At 42.2% G+C, this 24,624-nt stretch overlaps 1 protein-coding gene across 3 annotated transcripts in view; it reads right to left on the reverse strand.

The window, feature by feature from the left end:
* fto (FTO alpha-ketoglutarate dependent dioxygenase) overlaps positions 1-24,624 on the reverse strand; it is a 121,702-nt gene that overhangs the window by 79,586 nt on the left and 17,492 nt on the right. For 2 of the 3 annotated variants that reach the window (XM_035151117.2, XM_035151169.2), the window contains exons 2-8: positions 22,331-22,381; positions 21,010-21,087; positions 19,890-20,922; positions 16,166-16,291; positions 11,662-11,741; positions 10,565-10,708; positions 3,078-3,197 (exon numbers count right to left, since the gene is read on the reverse strand). In XM_035151117.2, the coding sequence (XP_035007008.2) occupies positions 3,078-3,197; positions 10,565-10,708; positions 11,662-11,741; positions 16,166-16,291; positions 19,890-20,922; positions 21,010-21,087; positions 22,331-22,381 (1,632 nt within the window). The remainder of the gene's footprint in view (positions 1-3,077; positions 3,198-10,564; positions 10,709-11,661; positions 11,742-16,165; positions 16,292-19,889; positions 20,923-21,009; positions 21,088-22,330; positions 22,382-24,624) is intronic. The other variant, XM_035151155.2, reaches the window with a different exon arrangement.

The raw sequence follows: 24,624 nt of genomic DNA on the forward strand, positions 1-24,624 counted from the left end.
CCCACACGCGTGCACGAACATACACACACACACACATGTGCCTGCACACACAGGACAGGGAGACGTAAAATAAATAAGAGGGAGATGTGCTCATGGGCTCGTTTCTGTCGCTTCTCCCCCACAGTGAAAAGAGGAAAAGATAAAAAATACCACACCGGTATTTAAAATATTCTGCATAAAGCCAAGACTCTCTGTCTATTGTCAGTCACACAGAAGCTATTCATTGTTGCTAGTTTAAAGAAATGTCACTATTGCATGATAGCCATGATAGCAGCGTCCTGACGGAACACAAGGCTGAGAAGCAGGCAGGTCTAAATGGAGTCCAGCACCCTGAATCACAAGGGAAAATAAAACCTTTAAGTTAGTGTTATTTTTCCACCCCTCCAGAAACAACCTTTACCTTAAATACACTGAAACCCCCACATTCACACATACACACAATACCTTTCCCTGTACCTGGGCTTGAAATCGATTCAGAAACCCCTACTTTTTTTGTTTCTATCAAGGAACCACATGAATTCATGAGGTACCAAAAAAGAGGCGCGCGAGCCAGTGGACTTGTTTTGTTTCGATTTCCTTATATATTTATTTATGTATTTTATCAGAATGTCATTCAAATGGAAGGATAAGCATTTGCATGACAACAGGCTGAGGAGCAGAGAGGGAGCCCCAGGGAGAGACAGTATCCATAAACAGGAGCTGGTCCCCCCACATTGCAATATTCTCCGCACAGACTAACAAACGCATACATAGCCCTGCGCATCCCACAACACTGTGTGCTAAATATGACAATAAAGAGGGGAAGGCTACACTGTTTGTATTGCTATTTTAGCAGGATAAAACAATAGACTGTTTTATTGCTACAGCGCAGCGTATAAAACAACACATTTTATAAACTCTATTTAAAGAGACATGTATTTGTTATTTTAAAACAACCCGTGGTGCTATCAAATTTGACAAAAATAGTGCTGTATTAAAATATCCTCTGCAGACAGGAACAGAAAAAAATCTAAATAAATAAATGGCAAACAGGCATCTGCACCGGGAGGGTCACTCGTATTTCACTAAATTACACTGCGCTGTCAATTGCCAGCTTCAAAATGTAAAATATATGCAATAAAATAACGCAGAGAGGAACCAACATAATTTAAATAGCTCAAAGTAATTTAGAGAAATGTGTTTTAATCTGGCTGCAGAGAAGCCACAGCTATCAAAAGCTCCAAAGGGAAAATCTATAAGTCAGTCTATAAAGTGCTTTTCATCAGCGTATCAGGGGTCGATGCATGTATGTAAATATTGCTTGCCAGAGCAATAATGTTGTCTTTCATCACAATAGTGAATCGTTACATTTATGCGCTCACCAGTGTATTATTTTTTACACAGGTTCAATAAGCATTTCTGCAGGAGACATTTACTTGATATTGTGCGGGTTGACACAATGCAATTAATAATGTAATCAAATAACTCAGACTGTAAAATGAATGCTGCTATAAAACACATCAAAGTAATGTAAAATGTAAAAAAAATATTGTATTTGCAGACACAGGATATATAAACATATTTAATAATATTATTGTATTAACTTTTTCAAGAAAAGGCGCATTTTTTCCCTTTCTTTCTTTTGCTATATCATATAAATTCTGATGCTGAATTTCAGAAATCAACACGTGGACACGTTTGGACGTTCACACACTATGGCTTCGCTCGTCCGTAAGACAGAAACCGAGACGCAGCAACAGAGCGAAAGACCTCACATCTCACTGATGCCCTTTTCTAAATACAGGTCCAAATCACACACTTCATCTGGGCCCGGAGGTGGAGCTCTAGATGAGTTTAGCCCCTGTCTACTAACTCCCCCCCAACCCACCCTCGCCAACCCGCTGCCAGGCGGTTTGACTGAGAGAGAGGGAGAGAGAGAGGGAGAGACTATGACTAGAGCTGGGCAGTGTCAGCAGCAGCAGCAGTACTGTTCTCCAGCCCCTGTCTTTATCCCCGCCTGAGCATTAGATGTGATTACTGCTCAGCACTCGACACTGACAGAGACAGAGAGCTCCCAGAGACAGCAGGAACGGGCGAGAGACATAAAGACACATACAGAGAAAGAAAGAGAGAGAGAGGGAGAGAGCAGGGAGGAAAAAAGGAGCACAGCTCTTTCGCTCCCTCTGCCGCTGCTACAGTGATACAAGAGTGCCCCCTGCTGCTTCTGGTGTCTGGGTGTTAAACACACACACACACACACACGAACACACACACACACACTCTGAAATCAAGCTTTGAGAGAAGGATTGCGTAGAACGCGTGGGGAGGGAGAGAAAACGAGACCAAGCATGTATCTGTGTGTGTGATTGTGTGCTGTATATCTACTGTGTGTGCGTGTATGGCACATATGTACAGCACAGAGGAGTGAGTAAGATGACTTAATTATAAGTCTGACATTACTAAGTGATTCTTTTTCTAACTAATAGCTGTGTGCCCATGTTCCTCTCTAATAAAACTTCTGTGAGGCTTCGACAAACACATGACGCTTCCTTCACAATGCACCGTGGTGGGAAGTGAGACAATCCATCATGTCATTTACTCACACACCCTTCTCTTGTGAGGAGCGTTATTGGGCGGCAGATCACAAGCGGAGACATGTTGTGCATTTAGAGTTCAAACCCTATTATTATTATTAATATTATCATTATATTATTATTTAGCCTTTAAGAATATCTTTGATCGCTCATATTTTATATTTTTTGCATATTGCCTTCAGATCAGGATCAATAAGTAATGTTCTATAATTTCTTGAATGGAATAGCTTTTGTACAGTTAACTTTCTTTAATTATCTATTCACACCTATGTTTTGCATCTATTTTCGAAAACAAGAATGGCATCAGTGTAAAGCCTGGGAGACACACACACAAAAATGTTTTAAGCTATAGACACAGCCGGCAAATTAAGATGGAAATACGTCTCATTTGACCAATGTTAGTGGCACAGAATTGACGACACTCAGTGAACTCAGTCAGGGTTATAAATCCAGACAATGAGGCTGCCATGTGACCAGCAGTGCGTCTGTCTGAGCGGACCTTACCATGGTCTCCAGGAGTTTCCAGTCTTTCTCCAGCTGCTCCATTGGTCTGGTCCACCAGCTGCAGAAGCGGGCGTAGCGCCGGCCCTGAAACCAGTACTGCCGCAGCCACTCGAACTCCACCTGCGAGACGCGCACACACACACACACACACACACACACACACACACACATATGTTCACACACAATAAAATGCTGGTTCAGACAGACAATTTTCCCAAAACTTCTTTTAATCTCAGCATTTTTTCTAAAATAGTAAAACTTTACACATTACAGCATAACATTAATTTAATGTGGATGAAAATATTTTTTCGTATTACTGCAAATTATGAAAGTATCATGTCAAGCATTTACACATGTAACTTAAAGTCATACATGTTTGTAAAAATGTAATACATGAAAAACTGCTGTTAACCCAAATCTTTCGACAGATTTATTCCACAATTATTTGTCAACTTAGAACAGTAAAAGTCAAACTCGTCTAAACTATTTTTCGTAGCTTAAGAATGCAACCTCTATAACAAGCTCACAAGTTACTTACCCTACTTGAATGAATAATGTAACTTATTGAAAAATTTTGTAAATTGAGTAAATATCAGATTTTTGACAGACATCTTCAGTATTTTTTTCTGTCCAATTTAAATCCAACATTTCTACTCGTAAGAAAAAATGTTTCATTAATTTAAGAAATTTCTTACAAACTGATTGAATAAATATCTGAAAATGTTCCTGCACCCTGTGAGAGGTTACATTTTTGCATGATTTTAGGCATAAAGAAACTAAATGTTGCCTTAAGAAATGATTTTGTTCCTTCGAACTGAGGGAGATATTCTCATTAAATAATTTTATCCTGCATTCAGTCCTTTTTAAAATGTCTCTGTACAGTGAGGACACATTTTATAATTACAGCCGTGAAAAACAATACAAACATTGGTCGTCTCTGTGACTAAACTCTCACCCTTACCAAACACAGAGAACACACACGCAACACATTCGCACACAAATTTGAGTATATCTAGTCACACACAGACACACACACAGAAAGAGACACACCTTCAATCAGCACACCTGAGAACTCCACCCTCTTCCTCTTCTCCTCATTCTCTCCCCTTCCTTCCCCTCCTCTCCCCACACCCTCGCTCCATCTGGAGATGACAGTCCCGGCTGCCGAACCGCTCCCCTCTCCTCCGCTGGGAGTGTTTTTCTTTCCTGCTCTTTTGAAGTGCTGATTTAATCCTCGCAAGGATGCTTCATGTAGCCAGGTGTAGCCCTATCTATTTCTAAGTGTGTCTCTCTGTGTGCATGTTTGTGTGTTTGTAGCTGCATGAGGATCAGTGTGTTGTGTGCCCCCGCAAGTGTCTGTCTACATAGGTGCGTTAGTGGCTTTGTTAATGTCTGTGCATACAATTGCTGCTGCGAGTGTGTATGTCAGAGATTGCCCCAATTGCTGCAAACATAAATGTGAGACGCTGCGAGTTGCCCTCCCCCAAAACGTCCTACAAAGCATCATCCACCCAAAACAATGCACGCACTATTACATTTTGACGCAGACAACTGTACAACACAAAACGTAGTCGCATACAAAGGACTCGCATATCAGAAGGGACTGAGAGCGCTATTGTTCCTTTTCTGAAAACTACTTTGTTTATTGTTCTTCTAACACAGCATTAGTGAATGAGTACAGCAAAGTCTTTTTTATAGCGATGAACTCACATAGTGACTAAAAGCTTTGAGCATTAGTTCTCCCAAAAAGGTGTAAGGATTCAACGGGTGAATATGAACGTTTGCCTCTTGTTGTTTTCGGTTCACGGATGTATCTGGCACCGATCATTCTATTCATGTAGCACAGACTTTTTTGGGATGAGCCTGTCATCAACTCTCATCTAACCCTGTCTCTGACAAATTATGTTCATATACAACTAATTTGTACTGGTTAATGAGTTCAGAGCAATGTCAGCTCCCAATAAAAAACACTGCACTCTCATACATTTCAATGAGGCCAGTCCACTGTTTCAGTGGGCAAGGGGTCAAACACCCCACAGTCATCTGGCACGTCCCTGTCACGTGAACATACTTCTATTATTTACCTCACATTTTTGCAAGGAAAGAATATTGGGCACCATGTTAACTAGAATCGCACTCTGCAGATACCTCTGCCAAGGCCCAACAGTCCTGTTCTGCAGCATATTGCACACACGCCATACCACATCCTTGCACCAAGTTTCATGGTAATCTTCTGAGTAGTTGTTGCATAATCTTGTCTAAAAACAAGGATACGAACTAAACAACAAACAAACGGACAGGGGTGGAAACATAACCTCCTTAGCAGAGGTAATAAGGAGTTGTAAGATACTGTTTCATTTAAAAAACATTCAAATTCACGAACATTCAAATCAGACAGGACTTCCTGAAAGGTACAGTATATTTCATGTCTCACCAGTACCTGGATACCCACTGAAGAGTCGGGAAAGTTTAACATCCTCTTTCAACCTGAGCGAACTTGCAGTAAGGAGATGGGTTAGGTTCAGAACCCAGGTCACCTTCCAAAGATCTATTCCTCAGCTACTATGGCTGTGGTGCCAAAAGCTATTACAACAGGTATATCAAATCCCCAATATCCAGGTTCATGCAAATTATGAAAGTGAGACTAAAATATTGTGCTGAGATTGTTGATATTTTCAAGTGATGCGTAAATGACAGGTCACTTACCATCCTACGCCCTGAGCAGGTTCAAACAAAGGGAAATCATTATTTGAATAAACAACTTGAGTGAGGTCTGTGTCGGGTAGAAGCTGCAAACAGAATCATCCTGCCATTTGCTTCCAAAGGGCTCTGATCACAGCGGGGATGACATGCAAGGACTGGGGCATGTCAGGGAGAATACACAGCCAGTGGCACTGCTCAGCAGCCTCTCAGTCACTCCATACAACACACCCTTCAAAGAAATGTCATCCTTTATGGTCCCTTCAACACCCTCCAAATCCACTCCCCTTCGATCACTACAGCTCAAACACACAACAAAGCCTTTGAGCGCTGATATCGGACGTCCTTTTCTTTCTATCTGTCCCTCCTTCCATCTCTATGATTGTCTGCCTGTCCTTTAGTGAGAAGAAACCAACCTGTGTCTCCACTTTGAGCCGACATGGCTGCCTGTCCCCCACTGCGCAGGCCAGTGGTAGCCACAAAGCTGGCCATCTAAAGCGACTTAGGAGTGCTGGCCAGTGTGGCATTTGGAGTCTGGCCACCCAGCTGAGAGTTACCAAGAGGGGAACGCTGACTAAATGCCACCTTTCCAGGCAGACAGATCGAAAATGTGTGTAAAAGTGAGAGTGGTTGTTGGGGCTGTTTTTTTCCTCTCTGAGATGGCGCAGGGGGAGCGAGAGGGGAGCTAGTGGCTCCCCTGCGGCAGTCACTGTCATCTCTCCAGGTGATGGACACACTAACTACACATTAGCCCCACATTAGTCGACCGGCCGCCCACCATGGCAACTCTGGAGTTAAAGCCAAGTAGCCCCCTTTTTTCCCCATTTAATGAGGCGCACCTTCACGGTATTCCCTGAGCGGGTCCAATCAATTTCCAGGCCAGGGCCCTGAGGTTGGAACTGATGAGAATGGGATCGATCCCACTCTGCCGTCCTCTGTTTACCTTTGCCGGCCTCCTCACACATCAGCTGAGTCCACCCAGCTCACAGTTTACTCTAATCACACTCTTGCAAGAGTGGTCATACAACGGTTAGGTTATACTGTACAAACACATATCGCTGTATACATTTCCACTTCTATTTATATCCATAAAATTGGGTTAAATTCTTTAACTCCCACAGAGGTAGGTAAAAAACGTCCTGCTGGCTTAGCTGCCAATGGAAGAGAGTTCCTCTAAATCAATGTGACTAATCACTAAATTACAGTGGAATCAGTTCACTAAATCTCTGGTTAAATCCCGATTTTGGAGAACGCAGAGCAAGTGAAACCCGAATACCTTTAGAGCATTTTATCCCTTGTGGGAAGATCTTTATTTGTGTTGCACTTTCTAAACAAACTTACAAAGTACAAAGACATTAAAACACCCAATAAACCTGCAGAATGAACAATAAACATGTCTCACGTGAATTAGAAACAGTGTCAAAGGGTAATAAAACTGGTAAATCCAGGAGGAATAACAAGCACAGACTGCAAACTGCAAGCATAATATATTTTGAGAAGTGATTTATAAGATTACAATGATATTGCCACGATAAGCCCCTCAGCTAAGGTGTTTCAAGACCTGAGAGCCTGGGGGACACATTCCGGCCTGGAAAACAGGACATAGGAAGGTCACATACTCCTGCTTCCACACGGTTTACTTTCTACCAGAACATGTGCGGAAACCTTGTCCCACCCTTCAATATTTACAGTGGGGGTCTAGCATCATTAGAGGGGGTCCCTCAGGGCACTCTGTCACACACCCACCTGGGAAGTGACACAGTGGCTTTAAATGAGACAAGACGTTTGTTTCTGGGATTAGCATTTCAAAGACAAACATGCACATGGGGGCCGTGTGGCGATGCGATGTTAGACTACCCCCCCACCCCCGCAGAAGACAGGAGGTAAGATTAAAAAGAGACAGTGAGAAGGGCCGTGCCTAACAAACAGGTTGGAACTTCAGTTTTCCTCAGTTCTGTCTCCGTCTCCCTTCGACACCTACTTCAACTCGACATCCTGGCCCATCCCCGTACACGCATACTCAGATGGCAGACGCTCTGGTTCATCACAGTCAGATGTCAGACCCTCCCATGTCAACCTCCTTCCCGTTGCACCGCATTGCACAATATCTGTGACACGTCAGCTGGTGCTAACTTGCTGTTTAGCGCTTTTAAGGAGAGGCCCATAAGGCACTGCTCAGGTCAGGCCGCCTGCGTGTCTCCTGCTTGTTCACTTCTTGGTCGTCCATGTCAAACACGACCTACGCAATATGCACCCGCCAAGAACCGAAGTGTGCCACCATCATAAATAACTCCACCAACAATACATCACATTAGTGGGTGTTCTGCTCTCGTGGGCAACTCCAAACAAATGGCCACATCGATCATTGTGAGCGCCAGGTAGGGTGGGCTTGAGTCCCCGAGAGTACCCCCCCACCCCTTACTTAAACATTTACACATACGTTTTTTTAAATAGCATTGTGTTTTCCTGAATAAACCTTCTTTGTCCTCCTGGTGGGGGACAATACTTGGTAATCCTGTGGCGCTATGCGGCAAACTAGCAGGTGCTGCTAGTTCAACTAGCGCAGCACTCCCCCTGACACAGACAGCCCTATTGTTTGGCAGTGCTGAATAATTAATATTGTCTACAACCTTTAAACAACCTTACGTCAGACTCATCTGTCATGGCGTCCCACTGAGAGGCCTGGGCGCTAGCATTCGGCTAGGATGTGCGCTTTGAGCCCAGGGGTGTAAAGGGGGAGAGGTGAAGTGCTATATTAACTGTTGGCCTGCGGCAGGCTAACACAGGCGGTTGATGGCTCCGCAGACGGCCCCTCGCGTTCTTCTATTTTGACCTCACTCCATCCCTCAATACCCCAAGCCAGCATCACTCATTATTGTGTGTGAAAAGGGGTTAAGGAGGGGAGTGGGGCATGACTCCATCTTTAGATAACATATGGAGAGGCTATTGCCTTACAATCCATCACAGGCCTGGACAAATGAGAACAACCTGGATTTCATATTGGAGGCCCTTCCTTGAGTAGAAACAACAAGGTAAGTAGAAGGGGGGGGGGGGCTGGCAAGCTCACATTCAGTTGTTTACAAAGCTTTCACCTGTTAGGAGACAACTGAAAGCATGGTCAGGAACTCCCATGATGCAGAGGGAATAGAGAAGACAAATCAAACCATTCTTAGCCATTCTATTTAGCAATTTCAATCACCTGTTTTGCTGTATTGTTTGAGTCCTGGATTGTAATTTCAATTGAGTTACTTGGGATAGTAGCAAAGTATAAATAAAACTGGTTTTGATATTATCGCCCTAGATCAACCAATTAGTATTTGTTCTGGACTGTGTAAACAGGTGTGCAAATCTAAAGCACAAATGCAGGTTTGTTTAAATAATAAAAAATTCTTTAATCCAGAATTTTTCATCTTATTCAAAGATAATGTCACAACTTTATGTTGCTCAGATAATTATTGATGATGATCCATATCAACTTCATTGTCTTGTTTTTTGAGGGGGGTGTAGTGCAGGTTTCTTGGTTTTATTATAACACCAACATTTGGAACAGTAAAGAGAAAAACACTAAAGAACATGTTGGACTTGACTTCACATAAAACTACTATAGGAAAGAGGTGAGGGTGTGTGTATGCGTGTGTTTCTCCCGCAGTCTCAACGTCCAGAGTTCAATCTGAATATTTACAAAGTCCGGTTCAGTCTCCCCACAAGCCCAACACAGTTTAGTTCAATCCTGTTCAAACAACGAAAAACAGATACAACAAAAATAATCAGTTCCAGATTTTACTGCAGATCTTCATAAACCAGCAACTCAGGAAAGTAAACAGAAAGAGAAGTGTCTGTGTCCCTGCAGTAATAACAGCGTTCATATATACAATATGTTCAGGGCACTCTCGGTACTGTCGATGGTCAAGTCAAACATAACCTGCTCCAGAGCAGGTTATGTTTGAGTTAACAGATCAATGTTTAGAAAAGCACCATCTACTGACCAATCATCTTGGTTTATGGTATCACCATTCCTACAAGATCCCATGGAGCTTAGTGGGTAGATCAAGAGATGCTCTTAAGTGGACTAACACATTCAGAGACCAACAAACCCTTTGACTTTGCATGTTGACTTTTTGTATTATTGCAGAGGGTAAGCTCCACAGCTGGAGTGTAAGTGGAGAGGATCCCTTCTGTCTTCTTCATTTCACTTTTTTCTGTTGACTGCAGATATGTCAAACCATTTCATAGTGCTTTATTTACCAATAACTAAATACAAGGTATCTGACTGAAACACTAAAGTGTCTACTTGCTGTACTTACTTGCCTACTCACCAATTTGAATTACATTTTGATATTTATTTTCTATTTTATCCCAAGTCCATTTCACACTGTGTTGTAGGGAACTCGCTCAGGAAAACCAAGGTTGACCAAGTTGACAACCACCATTGTGTTACCGCTTAGTCTGATTGCAGTTTTTAGGCTTAATAAAGCCAGATATTGAAAATATATCTTGAGGTTTGTTGAATTCCAGGTATTTCCAAACACTGTTTTATGTCTGGTGCTTAAATGTGGAATATCAGGATGAATCAGGGTGACAGCAGGTTTCAATAAAATTTAACACATATAGACTAAACAGTGTCTGTACAAATAAACATTCAGAATTCCACCCACTCAAAAAGGAAAACATGGAAAGACCACAGACTAATGTGCGCCCAATCATGCAAGACACGCACATATACAGACACAGATGAACACACGCATGTTAAAAAAAGAAAGCAAGAAAACACACCACCATGTCCCCACCTCATTGTGAATCTCCTCACAGTGCTGTAGCGTTGTTGGCAGCAGGGCCAGCAGGCTGTGGGAGCCTGTCTCTGGGTCAGTGTGCAGGTTAGACAGGGCCTCTTGGCAGCGTGACTGGATGTAGGTCAGGGTCCCACTGGAACACTGGTAGGGAAGGGACAGAGCCAGTGTTGTACAAATAATGTCCATGCAGGGTTTAAGCCTTCAACCCGTGGTAGAAGAGGTCTCAATGACTACAACACAGACGGTACAATTAAATACATTTACTTCTGGAGTATAATTGTGTTAAAAAAATTGTACAGGTCTTATTTAAGTGATCATATGTACATTTTTTAGTGGAGTGGAGGACTTATGCTAATGTGCTTGTCTGAAATGATAACACAGCCTGTCAAGCCAAATAAGGTTATGTTGTTTTTGTGTCATTGTTTATTTACATCCTGTTTTATTTTGTGTAATGTCCTTTCCTCTTGTTTCAGACACTTTACCTCCTCCCTGTGTTTGTGTCCCCCGCCCCTGTCTCCACCTGTGTCTAGTGAGTCACTCCCCTTTAGAGTATATAGTCTTCCCCCTCGTCTCTGTCAGTTGCCAGTTCGTCTTTCTACCCCCGTGTCAAGAGTGCCAGCATTTATTCCATGTGATCTACCTGCCTTCTTGCGTTTTTTGACCTTAGTCAGTTTTTTGGCTAAGCCTCTGCCTTGCCCTTTTTGGATCGTTTGCTTCGCTGCCTGCTTTCCTGTGTACCAACCATTTTTGTATTAAGGTCTTTGAGTTTACCTGTTGCCCTCCGAGTCCTGTTTTTGAGTCCAACCTGCTTCTAGTCGTTACAAAAGATTTACTAAAATAAAGATTCTAAATTTTTTTCCTCATAAAATATTATAAAATATTAAAATTTCACTGAAAAGATACATTTAAGATACATTGTATTTGTTATATATATATATATAAATATTTTTTTAACAAGACACCAGTTGAAGTCCTTCCATAAAACAGCGTGTAAGCACCAGCAGCCGACCTTATTGAAACCAATAAACGATATGGCAATACACAATAAGTTTGAAACAGTCGTGTTTTCCTTCTCAGGCCTGTTTGCTTCTCACCTCGGCCACTCTGTGTGTGGAGCTGAAGCGTGCAGAGTCTCCAGCTAGGACACAGTGCTGGTGGGTACTGTTCAGGTCATCTGGTAAATACACGAAACAGAAAACCATCAGAACACAGTACCAGTACAACCAGGAATAGTCCATTAATCCAACAGAAATAATCCAACCAAAATACAATAAGCGCAACGAGTGCTAGAAGATGTCATACTTTGATATGGGGTTTATATTTATTGCAATAAAGAATAGAGGAAACCATATAAAGCAAAATAACTGATAAAAACAGAAGAACAGATGAAAGGCAGAGTGATAATGAACATGACAAGTAAATCACCTTGTACTCTCAGATAGATTGCGCTGGGTCCAGCACTGAATCGAATAGAATGAGCAGCACTGTGCTATAATTTTAATTAACAAACAAAACCAGATCGCACTCAATCTGTCAAGATGGAAGATCCACACCGACAAACATTTGTCCAATATCGCAGGAGCTTTACAAAGAGGCCTTACTGCTGTTTCCTGTGTATCCCTCCATGTGTTTCTTTGTGTGTATAGATGTTTCTCAGCTCTGCCATTATTTGCTTCATACCAATAATTAATTTAGCCATGACAGAGCTGTCATTCACAGCACATGTGCATATTTACACCCGCCTTGAGCAAGAGTACACCGGCTAATGCCTGTGATTTGAAAGTCAAACAGCCAAATGCTTTGGGAGAAAGATATTATTGTTTGGTGGGAGGAAAAAAAAGGATGGTGACAAACAAAACAACTTGCCGGTGTTTTCTTCACCCTGATGAGATTGTGAGGGATTAGGTCTCTGGGCAGAATTACTCTGCGTCTTTAAAACTGTTTATATCCAATAACAAATTATCTCCATCAATCTGTTCTTTTCTTGGCGCGTCTGATGCGTCAGTGGGATCAGGAGGGAGTAGAGGCAAACTCGATAACTGTAATAAATATTTATCTTTCTTTCAACCCCTGCGCCTGCTGCCACTTGTCCTCCTTTTCCAGGAAGCAGGCTTTTAAATATATTGGGTCAACTCTTTTCCCCAGTCCCTCTGTGCATTGGGAGCAGGAAATCTGATTATTGAACAGGCCTGGTGTCAAGACTTGCATTGTTCTTTTTTAACCACTGAAATTCCATTTGGGTGGAAATGATGGTGATTCAATTTGCCTCCAGCAGCTCAGACATTAGCAGTTCAAAAGGGCCACCCTGCGACAAATAGTGCTGAAAAGACATTATGGTGTCTGTGGTTGTACACCATTGTAGTTTTCTTTTAACACCACAAAACTACTTATCATATGGTGTATGTCACTAAAACACAGGTGCGATTTATATTCTCTTTTTAGCAGCGATCGTTCTGTTGCCGTGTACATGTATGTGTTGGAGACGTGAGTGAAGCCATGTGCTTCCTTCAATAAGCAGGGGACAGGATTCTTTGCATGTGTGAGAGCATTTATTTTTGTGCACATGAGCTGTGCAAATTTATAGGTGCGTGCGTATGTCCGTGCACCGTGCCAAGTCTTTAATGCAGGTAGACCGACAAAAGCAAAAGACGGCCAAGGACTGTGTGAGCCGCTATCGTTGTGCAGCAGTTGGCCTCTCAAGGGCGTGCTCACCAAGTGGAGCATAAATCCCCACTGATCCGCGACAGTCAAGTCCCATTAGAATGGTCTGCACAACAGCCCATCACTCTATTATCATGGCTGGCCTGAAACTGACTGTTCTATTGTAAATCTTATCCAGCTAAAGGAGGTTGGCTTCAAGCCCTTTATATTAGGTACAGACACTGCTGCTCACGCATGAAAACATTGTAGCTTCAAAGAGTCAACTTCTGGAATTGATTAAAACATTCCTCTTCCTGACTTGGACAGGAACTTATTCAGATTGACAAATACTGACTAGTGGAGTATTTTATTGCTACTATAGTCACACTATAACAGATGATCGATAGGTAATCCGATGTTCAGTTAGACACAGCGACAGGGCCTTCGCTTTATGCACTTAAATATGTTTTAGATTTGATTGTAATTGATAAGATCAATCTCCACCCAATTACCTGTCACAAAGTAAAATAAAAAACCCAAATCAAATTACTCAGACCCATGACTTTGTACTTTGTACTGCAGAAAACTTGTCATCAACGTCCTCTCGGTTCAATATCTACAACATTTACACCTGGATATGGGCAGTTTATACTAGTATCACTGACCTATCCTTTCAAGAACCATAAGATCGGATGGAAATTATTTGTGAACTGTCATCTTCATGTTCTATGGGGTTTGAGTCGGCTCTGGTCTGAATCAATCAAAAGACTTGTCCTGAAGCCATTCCAGCGTTGTCTTGGCTTTATGCTTCAGGTCACTGTAGTTCTGAAAGATGTCACAGTGCCCAAGTCTCAGATCGTGTGCATTCTGGAGCAAGTTTACTTCAAGGACCTCTCAGAATTTTGCTATATTTATCCTTCCCTCAATTCTGACTAATCTACCTGTCCTTGCTGCTGAGAAGCACTACAGCAGCAAGATGCTGCTACCACCAAGCATCACAGAGATGGAATTAGCCAGGTGATAAGTAGTGTTCACCAGACGTGGTAGATTAAGTTCTGGTCAAAAAGTCCTCATGTCCTCAGACTGCTTTAAATACTGTTTGACAAACTCATATCAGGCTGTCAAATGCCCTTTACTCAAAATGGCCTCTGTCTAGCCTCTACCATAAAGGCCTGATTGATGGAGGGCTGCTGAGATCGTCGTCCTTCCATGACAGCATTCTGTCTCATTGTCCAAGAATAAGCTAAGTTAGTCCTTCATCCTCCATCTCGAGACAGACCTTTCACATTTTGTCTCACAGATATCAATAGAGCTACTGTAACTATGCAAATACCATAACAATTTTTATTTACCATGAAGTGAATATTATCATGTGGCAAATAATATGAATCCTTCTATTGCTGACACTAGTAACAACAATAACCCCTACAACTCAGTGGGAATTCTTGAAATAGGAAGGTAAATATTGTATACATAACAAGTTTTTTACATTTCATTTTTCTTGTAGCTAATCCAAACCTCTCCTCTAGGAACTGTGCATTTTTTGTAAAAATAAATATTCTTCCGGGTTTAGAAATTGATCTGTTGCTAAAAGACAAAATGAAACTCAGCAAATAGAACACAAATACCTTATATGGAGCATTTATATGTACTAAATATAGGCTTTTAGATTATGTAGGTTACATCCTCCTAACTCTAAACCCTTCATTTCAGAATTAACATCTTCAGTGTATTTATGATATTGACATTTCAACAGAGGGCACAGGTAGTAGATCAGTCTCATCATAGAAAAACACTGACAGCATATGTGATTGTATCTAAGATGGATATACTTATTTGCTGTTGAAGGGATCAAAACAGTGATCTTTTAATCACACAAAAGCTTCTAATCACAAGGTCAAATACTTATGCAATATTCATCATATATGTAGGCTAACAGATTAGACCAAATAAAATGAGAAAATATGGAAATAAAGAAGATTATCTTGGTGTATTGATTTTACACAAATATTACTATAATATCACTAATAATAATGCTGTGGTAGCTGTTGTGAGTCCAGCAGGTGGAAAGATGGAGTTTTAAAACACATGCAGGAGACATATCTGTTGAAGGACAAACAGTTAGAAGTAAAAAGTCAATGGAAGAGAGGACTGATTGGGATGGATAATAATACAATATCATAAATTATTGCAATATTATTTTCATCAATATAACTGGTTCAATGTGTATCGATATATTGCTTATGAATTGTATGTAAGCAGTGAGGATGCATAATACATAATTGATCATTGAAGTGTTTTACTGTTTATCAAGTGATTGTCATTCCCTCCTCATGCAAAAATCTGATTTTAAATTTAAAATAAATAATAATCTGACATTTATGATAATTATCCAATTATCCATATGATTTTATCTTGATATATGTGACAAAATGTCCTCACATTCAGAAAACATGAGAAAGCTGGGAAGACCAAAGAGAGGAGGGTGAAGGTGTCTACAGCAGCCAAAAGCATTAAGCTTTGATTTACACCCCTGTGGCCTGCTGTCTGTCCTCTCCATAGAGACATAGTCAGCACTGGGTCACAGGACTTCAAAAAATAACATTTGGTTTTCCTAACCTCTCTAATGCACACAATTTCATGGAACCTTAAAGCTCCGTGTTCGGGCCAAGTAACCCCACTTGCACACGCATGCACACGCACTCACGCACATTCACACACACACCCACACACACACACACACACACACACCTCAGCTCCATTCCACAGCATGGGAAGTGAGACTGGAGTGCATCCTTCTGCCATGGGTCATTTGGGACAAAGTAGAAGAAACACTAAAACACAGGGAAACAAAAGGGTTCCTTCCTCCAAAGTCAGACATGGTGGTGAGTGTGGCTGAGTTGTGTGAGCAACGTGTTTACATGAGCATATGTGTGTGTGTGGTGTAAGATTTACTACCTCTCATGTAATAGCAGTCTCCAGACTCCAGTGGCAGTGCCAGGCCAGGTGTGTGGATGTCCCAGGCCACCTTGAGCCCAATCCTCCAGCTTGCCTTCTCATCACTGCTTCCTTCACTGCTCTCACCTGTCAGTCACACACAGCTCAACTCACTGTTACATTCAATTTTACAATTATCTCCACATTCCAGGCATTGCATTGATACTTTCATCAACTGGGTGTAGAAATGTCATAAGCATAGTTATATTTCAGATGCAGTTTTCAGACATGAACTCCGAATCAAGTTTGCTTTTCACATATGAAGAACACAGTAGGGTATTGTCTGGGTTTGATGCATTTACACCAACAGGAACATCCGGAACATTCAGGTGGCGCCTGGGTAGAGCACGCAGGAGGCAACACATTATGTATAAATTCCACTACAGAAAGAGCAGTGTTTTTGTTTACAGCAGATTGAAGATGGGAGAAGAAGCCACTGCCTCAGCTGTAGTTTGTTGTTGAAAAAAATACTACAAGCTTTTGGACATAAAAGCCATAAAATCAGCGATAAGGTCGAAAGAGATATACAGGTAAGTAGAATTATTATATATATATATATATATATTCTTATCATTTTACAGCCAAGCACTGTGGGATTTTCCTACTGTATTCTTACATGGGTTCACTTAGACATTTTCCAGACATTTTACTAGTTGGAAAGGTAGCTAGCAGAGAATGTCGTCTAACATACAGTCTATCAGGAAAATGTCAAGAAGAAGTCCGAACTTCAGTGCATATCTTAATGCAACTTCACATTGTTGTGGAAATTAATGTCTTTCATTCAAAAATTTACTGATTAAGAGCAATATTAATGTTATTAATTAATATAGTATAATCAAAAAATGTTTAGCACATCTGCAAATGTAAATACATTAAAGGGAAAATTTAAATTAGTGTAATCAAGTCCAATAACAATGACCATTTATAAATTGTAGCCAAAAAGACAAGTCAAATTAAACAATATAAAGCATTACTACTTTGAACAGTAATAAATGTAATGGTTGAATCCATACCACCCAAACAATGGATGTTAGATGTGTGGAAGAATCACTTAGAAGGCGAGTAGAAGTGATATGTGTGGCTGTGATCTTATTGGCTGTTAGCACAGGATCTTTATGCTATCATTATGCTGTGCAAGAGGAAATAGTTGGATAAAAGCCCTTGATGGTCTTTAGTGTGTTATTAGACAGTAGGTATCCTATGATACTCCTGTTTCTGGGTCCATTCACTGTAACCACCTCCCCTGTTCTCCTCTCTCCTTCCATTCTTACATGGCGTACTAAGAAAACAAGATTTGGCTTGGCTGGCCAACACCCTTCAACAAAATCAATACTAAAGTCTTTCTAGGCCTCTCTACCCCACAGCTGCCTTTTCCTTTGCTCAGCACGGATAAATAGTAACTTAATTTCCAGCCATTGTGCTCTGAGAGCCAGCTAATGACAGCACTCCCCAAGGCTTCAGGAATGGTGGAAGATCATCCTCCATGTGCTGGAAAACGCTCAGTCGTGGCAGATTCCTTTGGATCAGCGCAGCAGAGGAAAAAACACAGCCCAGAACACTTTTCTGGCTAGGCAAAAAACAAGGTGAGGCTGCTCAAAGAGAAATAAAAAGGCTCTCTCAGGTGTCATGCAAACATTTTATCTCCGTAAATCTAATATACCTAATGTGCTGTGTTTCTTTCTTCTAGAAAAGTGCAACATTCCTCGAGGTAACAATTTCATTAGCTGGTTCTGTGAGCCCTGAGCAGCAGCAACTGGAATATATCTCTGTGGCACTCTGCTCAGACTTTCCTCTCTAAAGTCTGGAGCTGAGGGGTCACTCAGAGCTCGAAACGACACAGCTGCTATGCACAGCAATATGATTCAGCACACTGTTTGAAGCTCGTGTTCACGGGGTCAGAGTTGAAATGGCTTAGAACAAATCATCGAAGCAGACCTCCAGAGCAGGTGTTTCTGGTTAAGAAACCCCAATGAAGAAAGAGCAGCTGTAAAGTGTGTTGGGATGTCAGAGCAGTTGGCACTACACCTGTGTGATACTGTAAAATTAAAGTTTCAGGACACAGATGAGAGTGTTCACCTTTAACAGTGCAGTGCATGTACAGCAGTGGTTCTTAAACTGGGGAGGGGGGGCATAGAGCCACCACAGGAGGGAGGGGTGGATGCCGAAGGGGGAAATTTGGAGTGAAACTAAAGCTGTTTTCAGACATAAACTCCGGAAAATGTCTGGACAAATGGGTTCATTCACCATCCAGACTTTACCTTTCACATATGTACAATGCAGCAGGAAATAGTCCAGGTCAGACACAGTCACAACAACAGGGAAATCTCTTGAGTGCTCAGGTGAGGGGTGGTGTCTGGGTAGTTCCTCCAGGATATAGCCTAACATATAAATTCTGCTGCAGAAATCATGTGTTTTTGTTCAAAGCACATTGACAAAAGAGCTCTTAAATCTTGTCTTTCTTCTTCTAGGTCTTCTACATGTATGGCACCTCTCTTTTATCCTGGGATATTTATGGGATATTCATATTCTTTATTTTTTTTTTCAATTTTACATCTATTGGGTAATAGAAACATCATCAACGTGCCCACTTTTCTCTGGACATAATCCTGTTGTAGTCTCACATGGGCTCACTTGGACATTCTCTGGAGATTTTACTAGGGGGCTGGTGGGAAAAACTCCAGAGAATGTTTGGAGCAACTGAGTCACACATATTTGCATTATTATATACAGCCCCTCCAGATAATATCAGGACAATGACCTGAGTTCAGTGCATGTCTGCAGCTTAAGATAAATGAAAATAATTTTAGTTAAAAAAAAAAAGAAAAAGTCCAAAGACTAATGGACAAAGAGGCTTCATTAATCAGTTAGTGTTCTGAGTATTGTTTTTACATTTAAAAAAATAGATTGTATGGTTGTGCATTGCATTGTATTACATACTATCCAAATGTATCTGAAAAGAACAATAGATATTACAACGACCTTAATTTAGGTATAACACTTTTCACATGGTGGTACTCTCCTCTTCAGCTGTTTTGAATATTCTCTAGAAAGCAAAGTTCTCCCCTGGCTTAGACTCTATCAACTCCATCAGCAAATACGATTAGCTCTTGAAAAAGTGCACATGCCATAATTAGGAGACAACGTATTATCCATTACGTACAGTCAGGAACACTTTTCAAAGCAGGGCTCATTATTCCATATCAGATAATTGCACATTGATCATTTCTTGGGGAAATGATTTAGATGAGATGCAGCGCGTGTGATAAGGCCTGTTTGCTAGACTGCACCATTGAGCGCACGTTAAGAGCTCAGATCTAAATGTCTGTGATCTCCCAACGCAAAGTCAGTGATAAGGCTGTCGGCGGCAAGCTGGTGATGACATTTGATAATGCCCTGACACTATCACACAGACAGATCTAATGGTTGCCTCACCAGAGGCCATGTGTACAGCTGCCACAGCGCTGCTGTAGGGCCATAATACACAAGGTTAGCTGCATCTGATCCACTATAAAGCAACTGAGATAAGTTGATGGGATATTGAAGTGAAAAAAGGAATCTTAATTTCAAAAACCGACTCACATGATCTACTTTGAATGAAGGTGTGTAAGAGTTAAATAATAGATTCTAAAGTGTTTCATCTGAGGTTCACAATGTTCAGTCTTTGTCACACAGCTATAACCCTTACCTTTGTCATTGTGACAGCTATAGCTGTAAACGGCCACTGGCGAATGAGAGACCAGGTTCTCATCGTGGTGCCACCCTACCGCCATTTTCCCCATGCCGTAGTATGGCTCCTCTTTCAGATGGCTCATTGCTGCTGGGTCCATGTAGTTGAGTAAGGTGACATTGAACTTGACCAGACCGGTGCATACCTGTGGCGGACTGGGCTGGGAACATCCCTGCCTACTTGGCGGTTCCTCCTTGTCGTCAATGTGGTGTTCTGACAGGCTGTGCTTTAGATGGGACACAGGTTTCTCCTGGAGCCCCAGTCCCACAGGTTCAGTCTCTGTGCCACTGATGGTCTTGGTCGCCCAGCTCTGACATTTTCCTTCACTTAGTTCCAGGCCTGCTGCAACACTGGATTCACTTGGTTTGACCTGGGAGGACTCTCCCTCCTCACTGCTGTGTTTGGACTCAGTCTCCCACTCCCCTTCTTGTTTTGACCCTGTGCAGCCTTCTTCACTGTGTTTCGACTCAATGTCCCACTCCTCACTCTGCTTGGACTCTGTGTCCCCTTCCTCACTCTGTCGGGACTCTGAGTCCCCTCCTTCACTGTTCTTGGAGTCTTCACTATGTTTAGATTCCGTGTCACCCTCTTTACCCTGTTTGGCATCTACCTCTCCCTTTGCACATTGCGTTACCTTGTCTCCTTCTCCTTGAGACACGTCTGAGCAGAACAAGGTGTTAAGCTCCCACAATGCCTTGCAAGCAGCACTCAAGTCAGGGTCACAACAGTTTAGTCCTCTGACCTCAGTGTCATCACTGTGCCAGGGGATGGCAAAGAGCCGCGTGTCAAGATAGCGATAGGTGTGGCCAGGCTCCCCCAGCAGAACCCGTGACACGGTAGTGAATACATCTCGTTCACGGACGCGAACTAGATCCCTCAGTAGGCAGCCCTTACTTCTCAGGGTGAGCAGAGCTGCCTGCACCCGGCCATGGAGCTCAGCAGGCAGCGAGCAGGATCTCCTCAGAACCAGGCCGGTGTAACTGGAATCCCACTGGGAAACAGAAGACATTTTCATCAAAATGACACTAACACAATTTTACAAACTTTTACAAACATTTTCTGAGTGTGTCTGACTCACCAGGTGCTGAAAGCCCCGGTCTGAAGGTCCCAGAAAGGGGATCTTCTGATCTCCCAACTCTTGGAGTAGCTTCCGCCTCTGTGGAGCAGAACACAGTAAAACAAGCTGATAAGCAGCTGCAATAATCTGTTGCATTTAGCTACTTTGTGTTTTTTAACATACTAACTTTGATGTCTAAGTTCAAAATGGCCTGGACTTTTCTTTTCTAATCTGATACTTTTAGTATAGAGCTTTTCGCCAGAGGTAGGAGATGGTGTGATCGGCAAAAATGACTTCTATAACCCAATTGCTGAGGCTAAAAAACACAAATTTACAAAGCCAAAGCCAACCTCCAGAATACTTTTAGTTTTTGCATGCACCCCTATTTGGTAGAAGTCTGAGATGTCCTAACAGAAATCACACAACCGAATCAAAAGGGACTTTAAGCTTCTGTTAATGAACGAGATTTTACAATTGATGCATTCAAACCCAGCCGCCATATCACAGAAACCTGGTAACTACTCACTTTCATTGACGTCTCACAGTTTTATGATTTTTTGCGAAGGCTGCTGTGGGGGTTCCTCACAACCTTATAAAAGTTGGCCTGTGCCATACAGGGCTGCTCCAATATAACTGTTATAACCTGGTGGACGGATCAAAGTGCCTTTCATTGGGCCACATTCCACTCTGACCTGTAAATCCAATGGCAACTGGCATAAAAACTGTATTCCCAAATAAATTTCACAACCGTTTCCCCAGCCTGCCCCATTCTTCCCTCCTGTGTGAGCTTGTGTGAGTGTTAGTGTGTGTTCACACAGGTGCACACACAGTCAGTCTCTGTATGGTGTCTCAGCACCAGTAGAAGGAGAACTGTCACCAGCACGCCACTGTCTTTTTACATCTCTTGAAGTTTTGGGGGACAAGCCTGTTGATTAACAACCAAATGGCTGTGACAGTTTACAGAGAAATAACACTGTGTATATTTCTGAGACATTTACAACCAATATTTCTTCTGCACTAATCATGCCAGAGGCCTAATGTGGCAAGCCACTGGGAATATGAGAGCCAGCTGCCAAAATAAGTTCTGACTTTTAAAGGAAAAGAAAATGTCCTGTTAATAACCCTGAAGTACAGGTATAAAGAGGATGTGTCCCAACTTAAAAGGGAGCTGGATCAAAAAAGAGGGCAAGTGGTGAAACTAGGTGCATTAAAGACCGGACAGAGGAAAACAGATCCAAATAATGGAGGCAGAAGAAATGGGAGGGCATCAGATCTGAGGAGGTTTGGCGATTTTACCTTCAGGGCTGAATCTTTACCTTAGGCTAAACAACACAACACCTACTGAAAGTTCTTTTAGAGGATACACATGAGTGTACAGGCCTTCCAAGTTATTCTGGAACAAAAAAAACAGAATTGCAGACAGTTGGAATCTAAAAAACAAAACAACATGCACTATTCATGGCCAGACTGCATTCAAAGGCTGTTGGAAGAAATTGACAACCTGACACACATTCATTGGTGTCAAATTCTAACTCATGACAGAAGCTCAAGATATCAAGGTGAGGCTCTGGGCTGTAGTTGTATGAGCATGCATCTGTGTGTGTGTGTGTGTGTGTGTGTGTGTGTGTATCCTGGCATACATTGACTGTAGCTGTGTGCATTTGCGCAAATAAGTAAGAAATCATTGCAGACTGTTTTATTGAGAGTGCACAAAGCACTACTCTATACACAAACACGAAAGTACTGTATGTGTGTGGGAGTGTAAGGGTTTGTTTGTGTGTGTGAGGCTCCCGCACACACACACACACACACACACACACACACACACACACACACACACACACACACACACACACACACACACACACACACACACACACACACTTCCTGAAAAACACACAGCCGGGGTAGCAAGCATGATGCCTCAACCCCAAATACACACAACCAGGGCTGTCACACACTTGTCAAATACATCAAGCTACTCAGAAATTCCACAGTTAAAAAAAGAAAGACAAGAAGTTACCGGAGCCCTCTGAAGCAGATGGACTCTTGCAGTATCAGAGAACCGCAGTGTCTGTCTCCCTGTCTCTGTGTCTGCGCCTGATTCTAGGAGGAAAACCAGGAGGTGCAAGAAAAGGTCTGCGTTTCCACTCAGACCCAAGAAACAAGATTACCAATCCCATAATAACGCGGATACTTCACGCTAGCCGTGCCAACCGTCTGCGCTGAGTGATATATCTGATGCTTTTTTTTTCATTTTTTAAATCTCTCTCTTCCTTGATGGGATTATTTCCTCAGCCAGACTGTTTATCACAGAAAAACATATTAGGTAGAATAGAACTCAATTGGTTTGCTTTGATCTTGGCCTATAAGAGATATCAAACTGTGTACCATATATTTATTTATTTCATTCATTACCCTTCTGTGACACTTCATCGGACACTTTCTTCAAAGCATTTTTTGCAGAGTAGATTAATGTCCAGCACTAAGCATCGATAGCTCAAAATAGCCAGATAACTGCGCTGCTGCGAGGATAAAAGCTCCTTCAGTCTAACTTGTGTCTGCCACAGAGGTTCCATTGGAACGCACTGAACGTGGTACGGCTGCTGAGGGAGGACACATGAACCTTATTACTGCAGATAAAAGCTACAATGTCCAAGTAAGTAAAATTATCAACCCATGTAGTAAAGCATCTCGCGTTTTCTAAAACACACCTTGGACCTTTCATCTCTTAAAATCACAGTGCCCCTTCTAAACCTTCCTGTTTGGAATGGGCTGTTTGCTTGGCCTGTGGTAATGCTGCTTGCTGCTTTCTTTCTGAAACTATAGAAGTCACCTGTAGTAATTGAGGTACTACAAGTAAAGAGCAGTCCGCTGGACCATGAAGCCACACCGCTGCTGCACAAGAGCTGTTCACCTGTCTATTCAGAGAACTGCAGAATCAGTTGTTTGTGTCATTGTCGTGAACGCCCCTGTTGTCGTGAATGAGCAGTTGTCATGATCAACAACGTCACTAATGTTGATGAGTCCCAGTCACTGCTACAGACACTGGTCGACTGTGAACAAGTCCCAATCGCGCTAAATTCTTGGGACCTTAACAATACACATTTCAATGTGAAGCCGGTGAGGTGAATGGTTCTCGAGATATGCAAGCCACAGACAGACACACAGACAGACAGACAGAGATTACTAGAATTACTGCATAGATCAAGGGTTGAACCAATTATTCATATGAAATCAATATGATTAGGTTCACCATATTTGAAGTGAAAGGATGGTAGTGCCTCCCTCAATACAGGTGCCTCAGAGTGCAAACAGACAGAAAACCTTGGATCTCAAACAGGTCAGCTCAACTGTCATGAGAGATAGCTGTGTAACAGAGCTCTGTGTTTAAACAGCAAACCATTGGTACTTGTGTGACACCCAATTCATAACTGCTCTTCTTCTGCAAAAGTGATGGTGAATCAACAGTTCTGACAAGCCGGCTGTAAAACGTCGGAGTCAAACAGACAGACTGCCCGTGGACATCAAAGACGCTTCCTCCTTGCTCCATTTGGCGGTGGATCGAAGAATGTAGGGAGCTTGTGTGAAGCGACAGAAGGTGCTGGCAGAAAGGACCAGGGAGTGCCCACTGAC

Source organism: Hippoglossus stenolepis, chromosome 1, assembly GCF_022539355.2.
Source record: "Hippoglossus stenolepis isolate QCI-W04-F060 chromosome 1, HSTE1.2, whole genome shotgun sequence".
NCBI lineage: Eukaryota > Metazoa > Chordata > Actinopteri > Pleuronectiformes > Pleuronectidae > Hippoglossus > Hippoglossus stenolepis.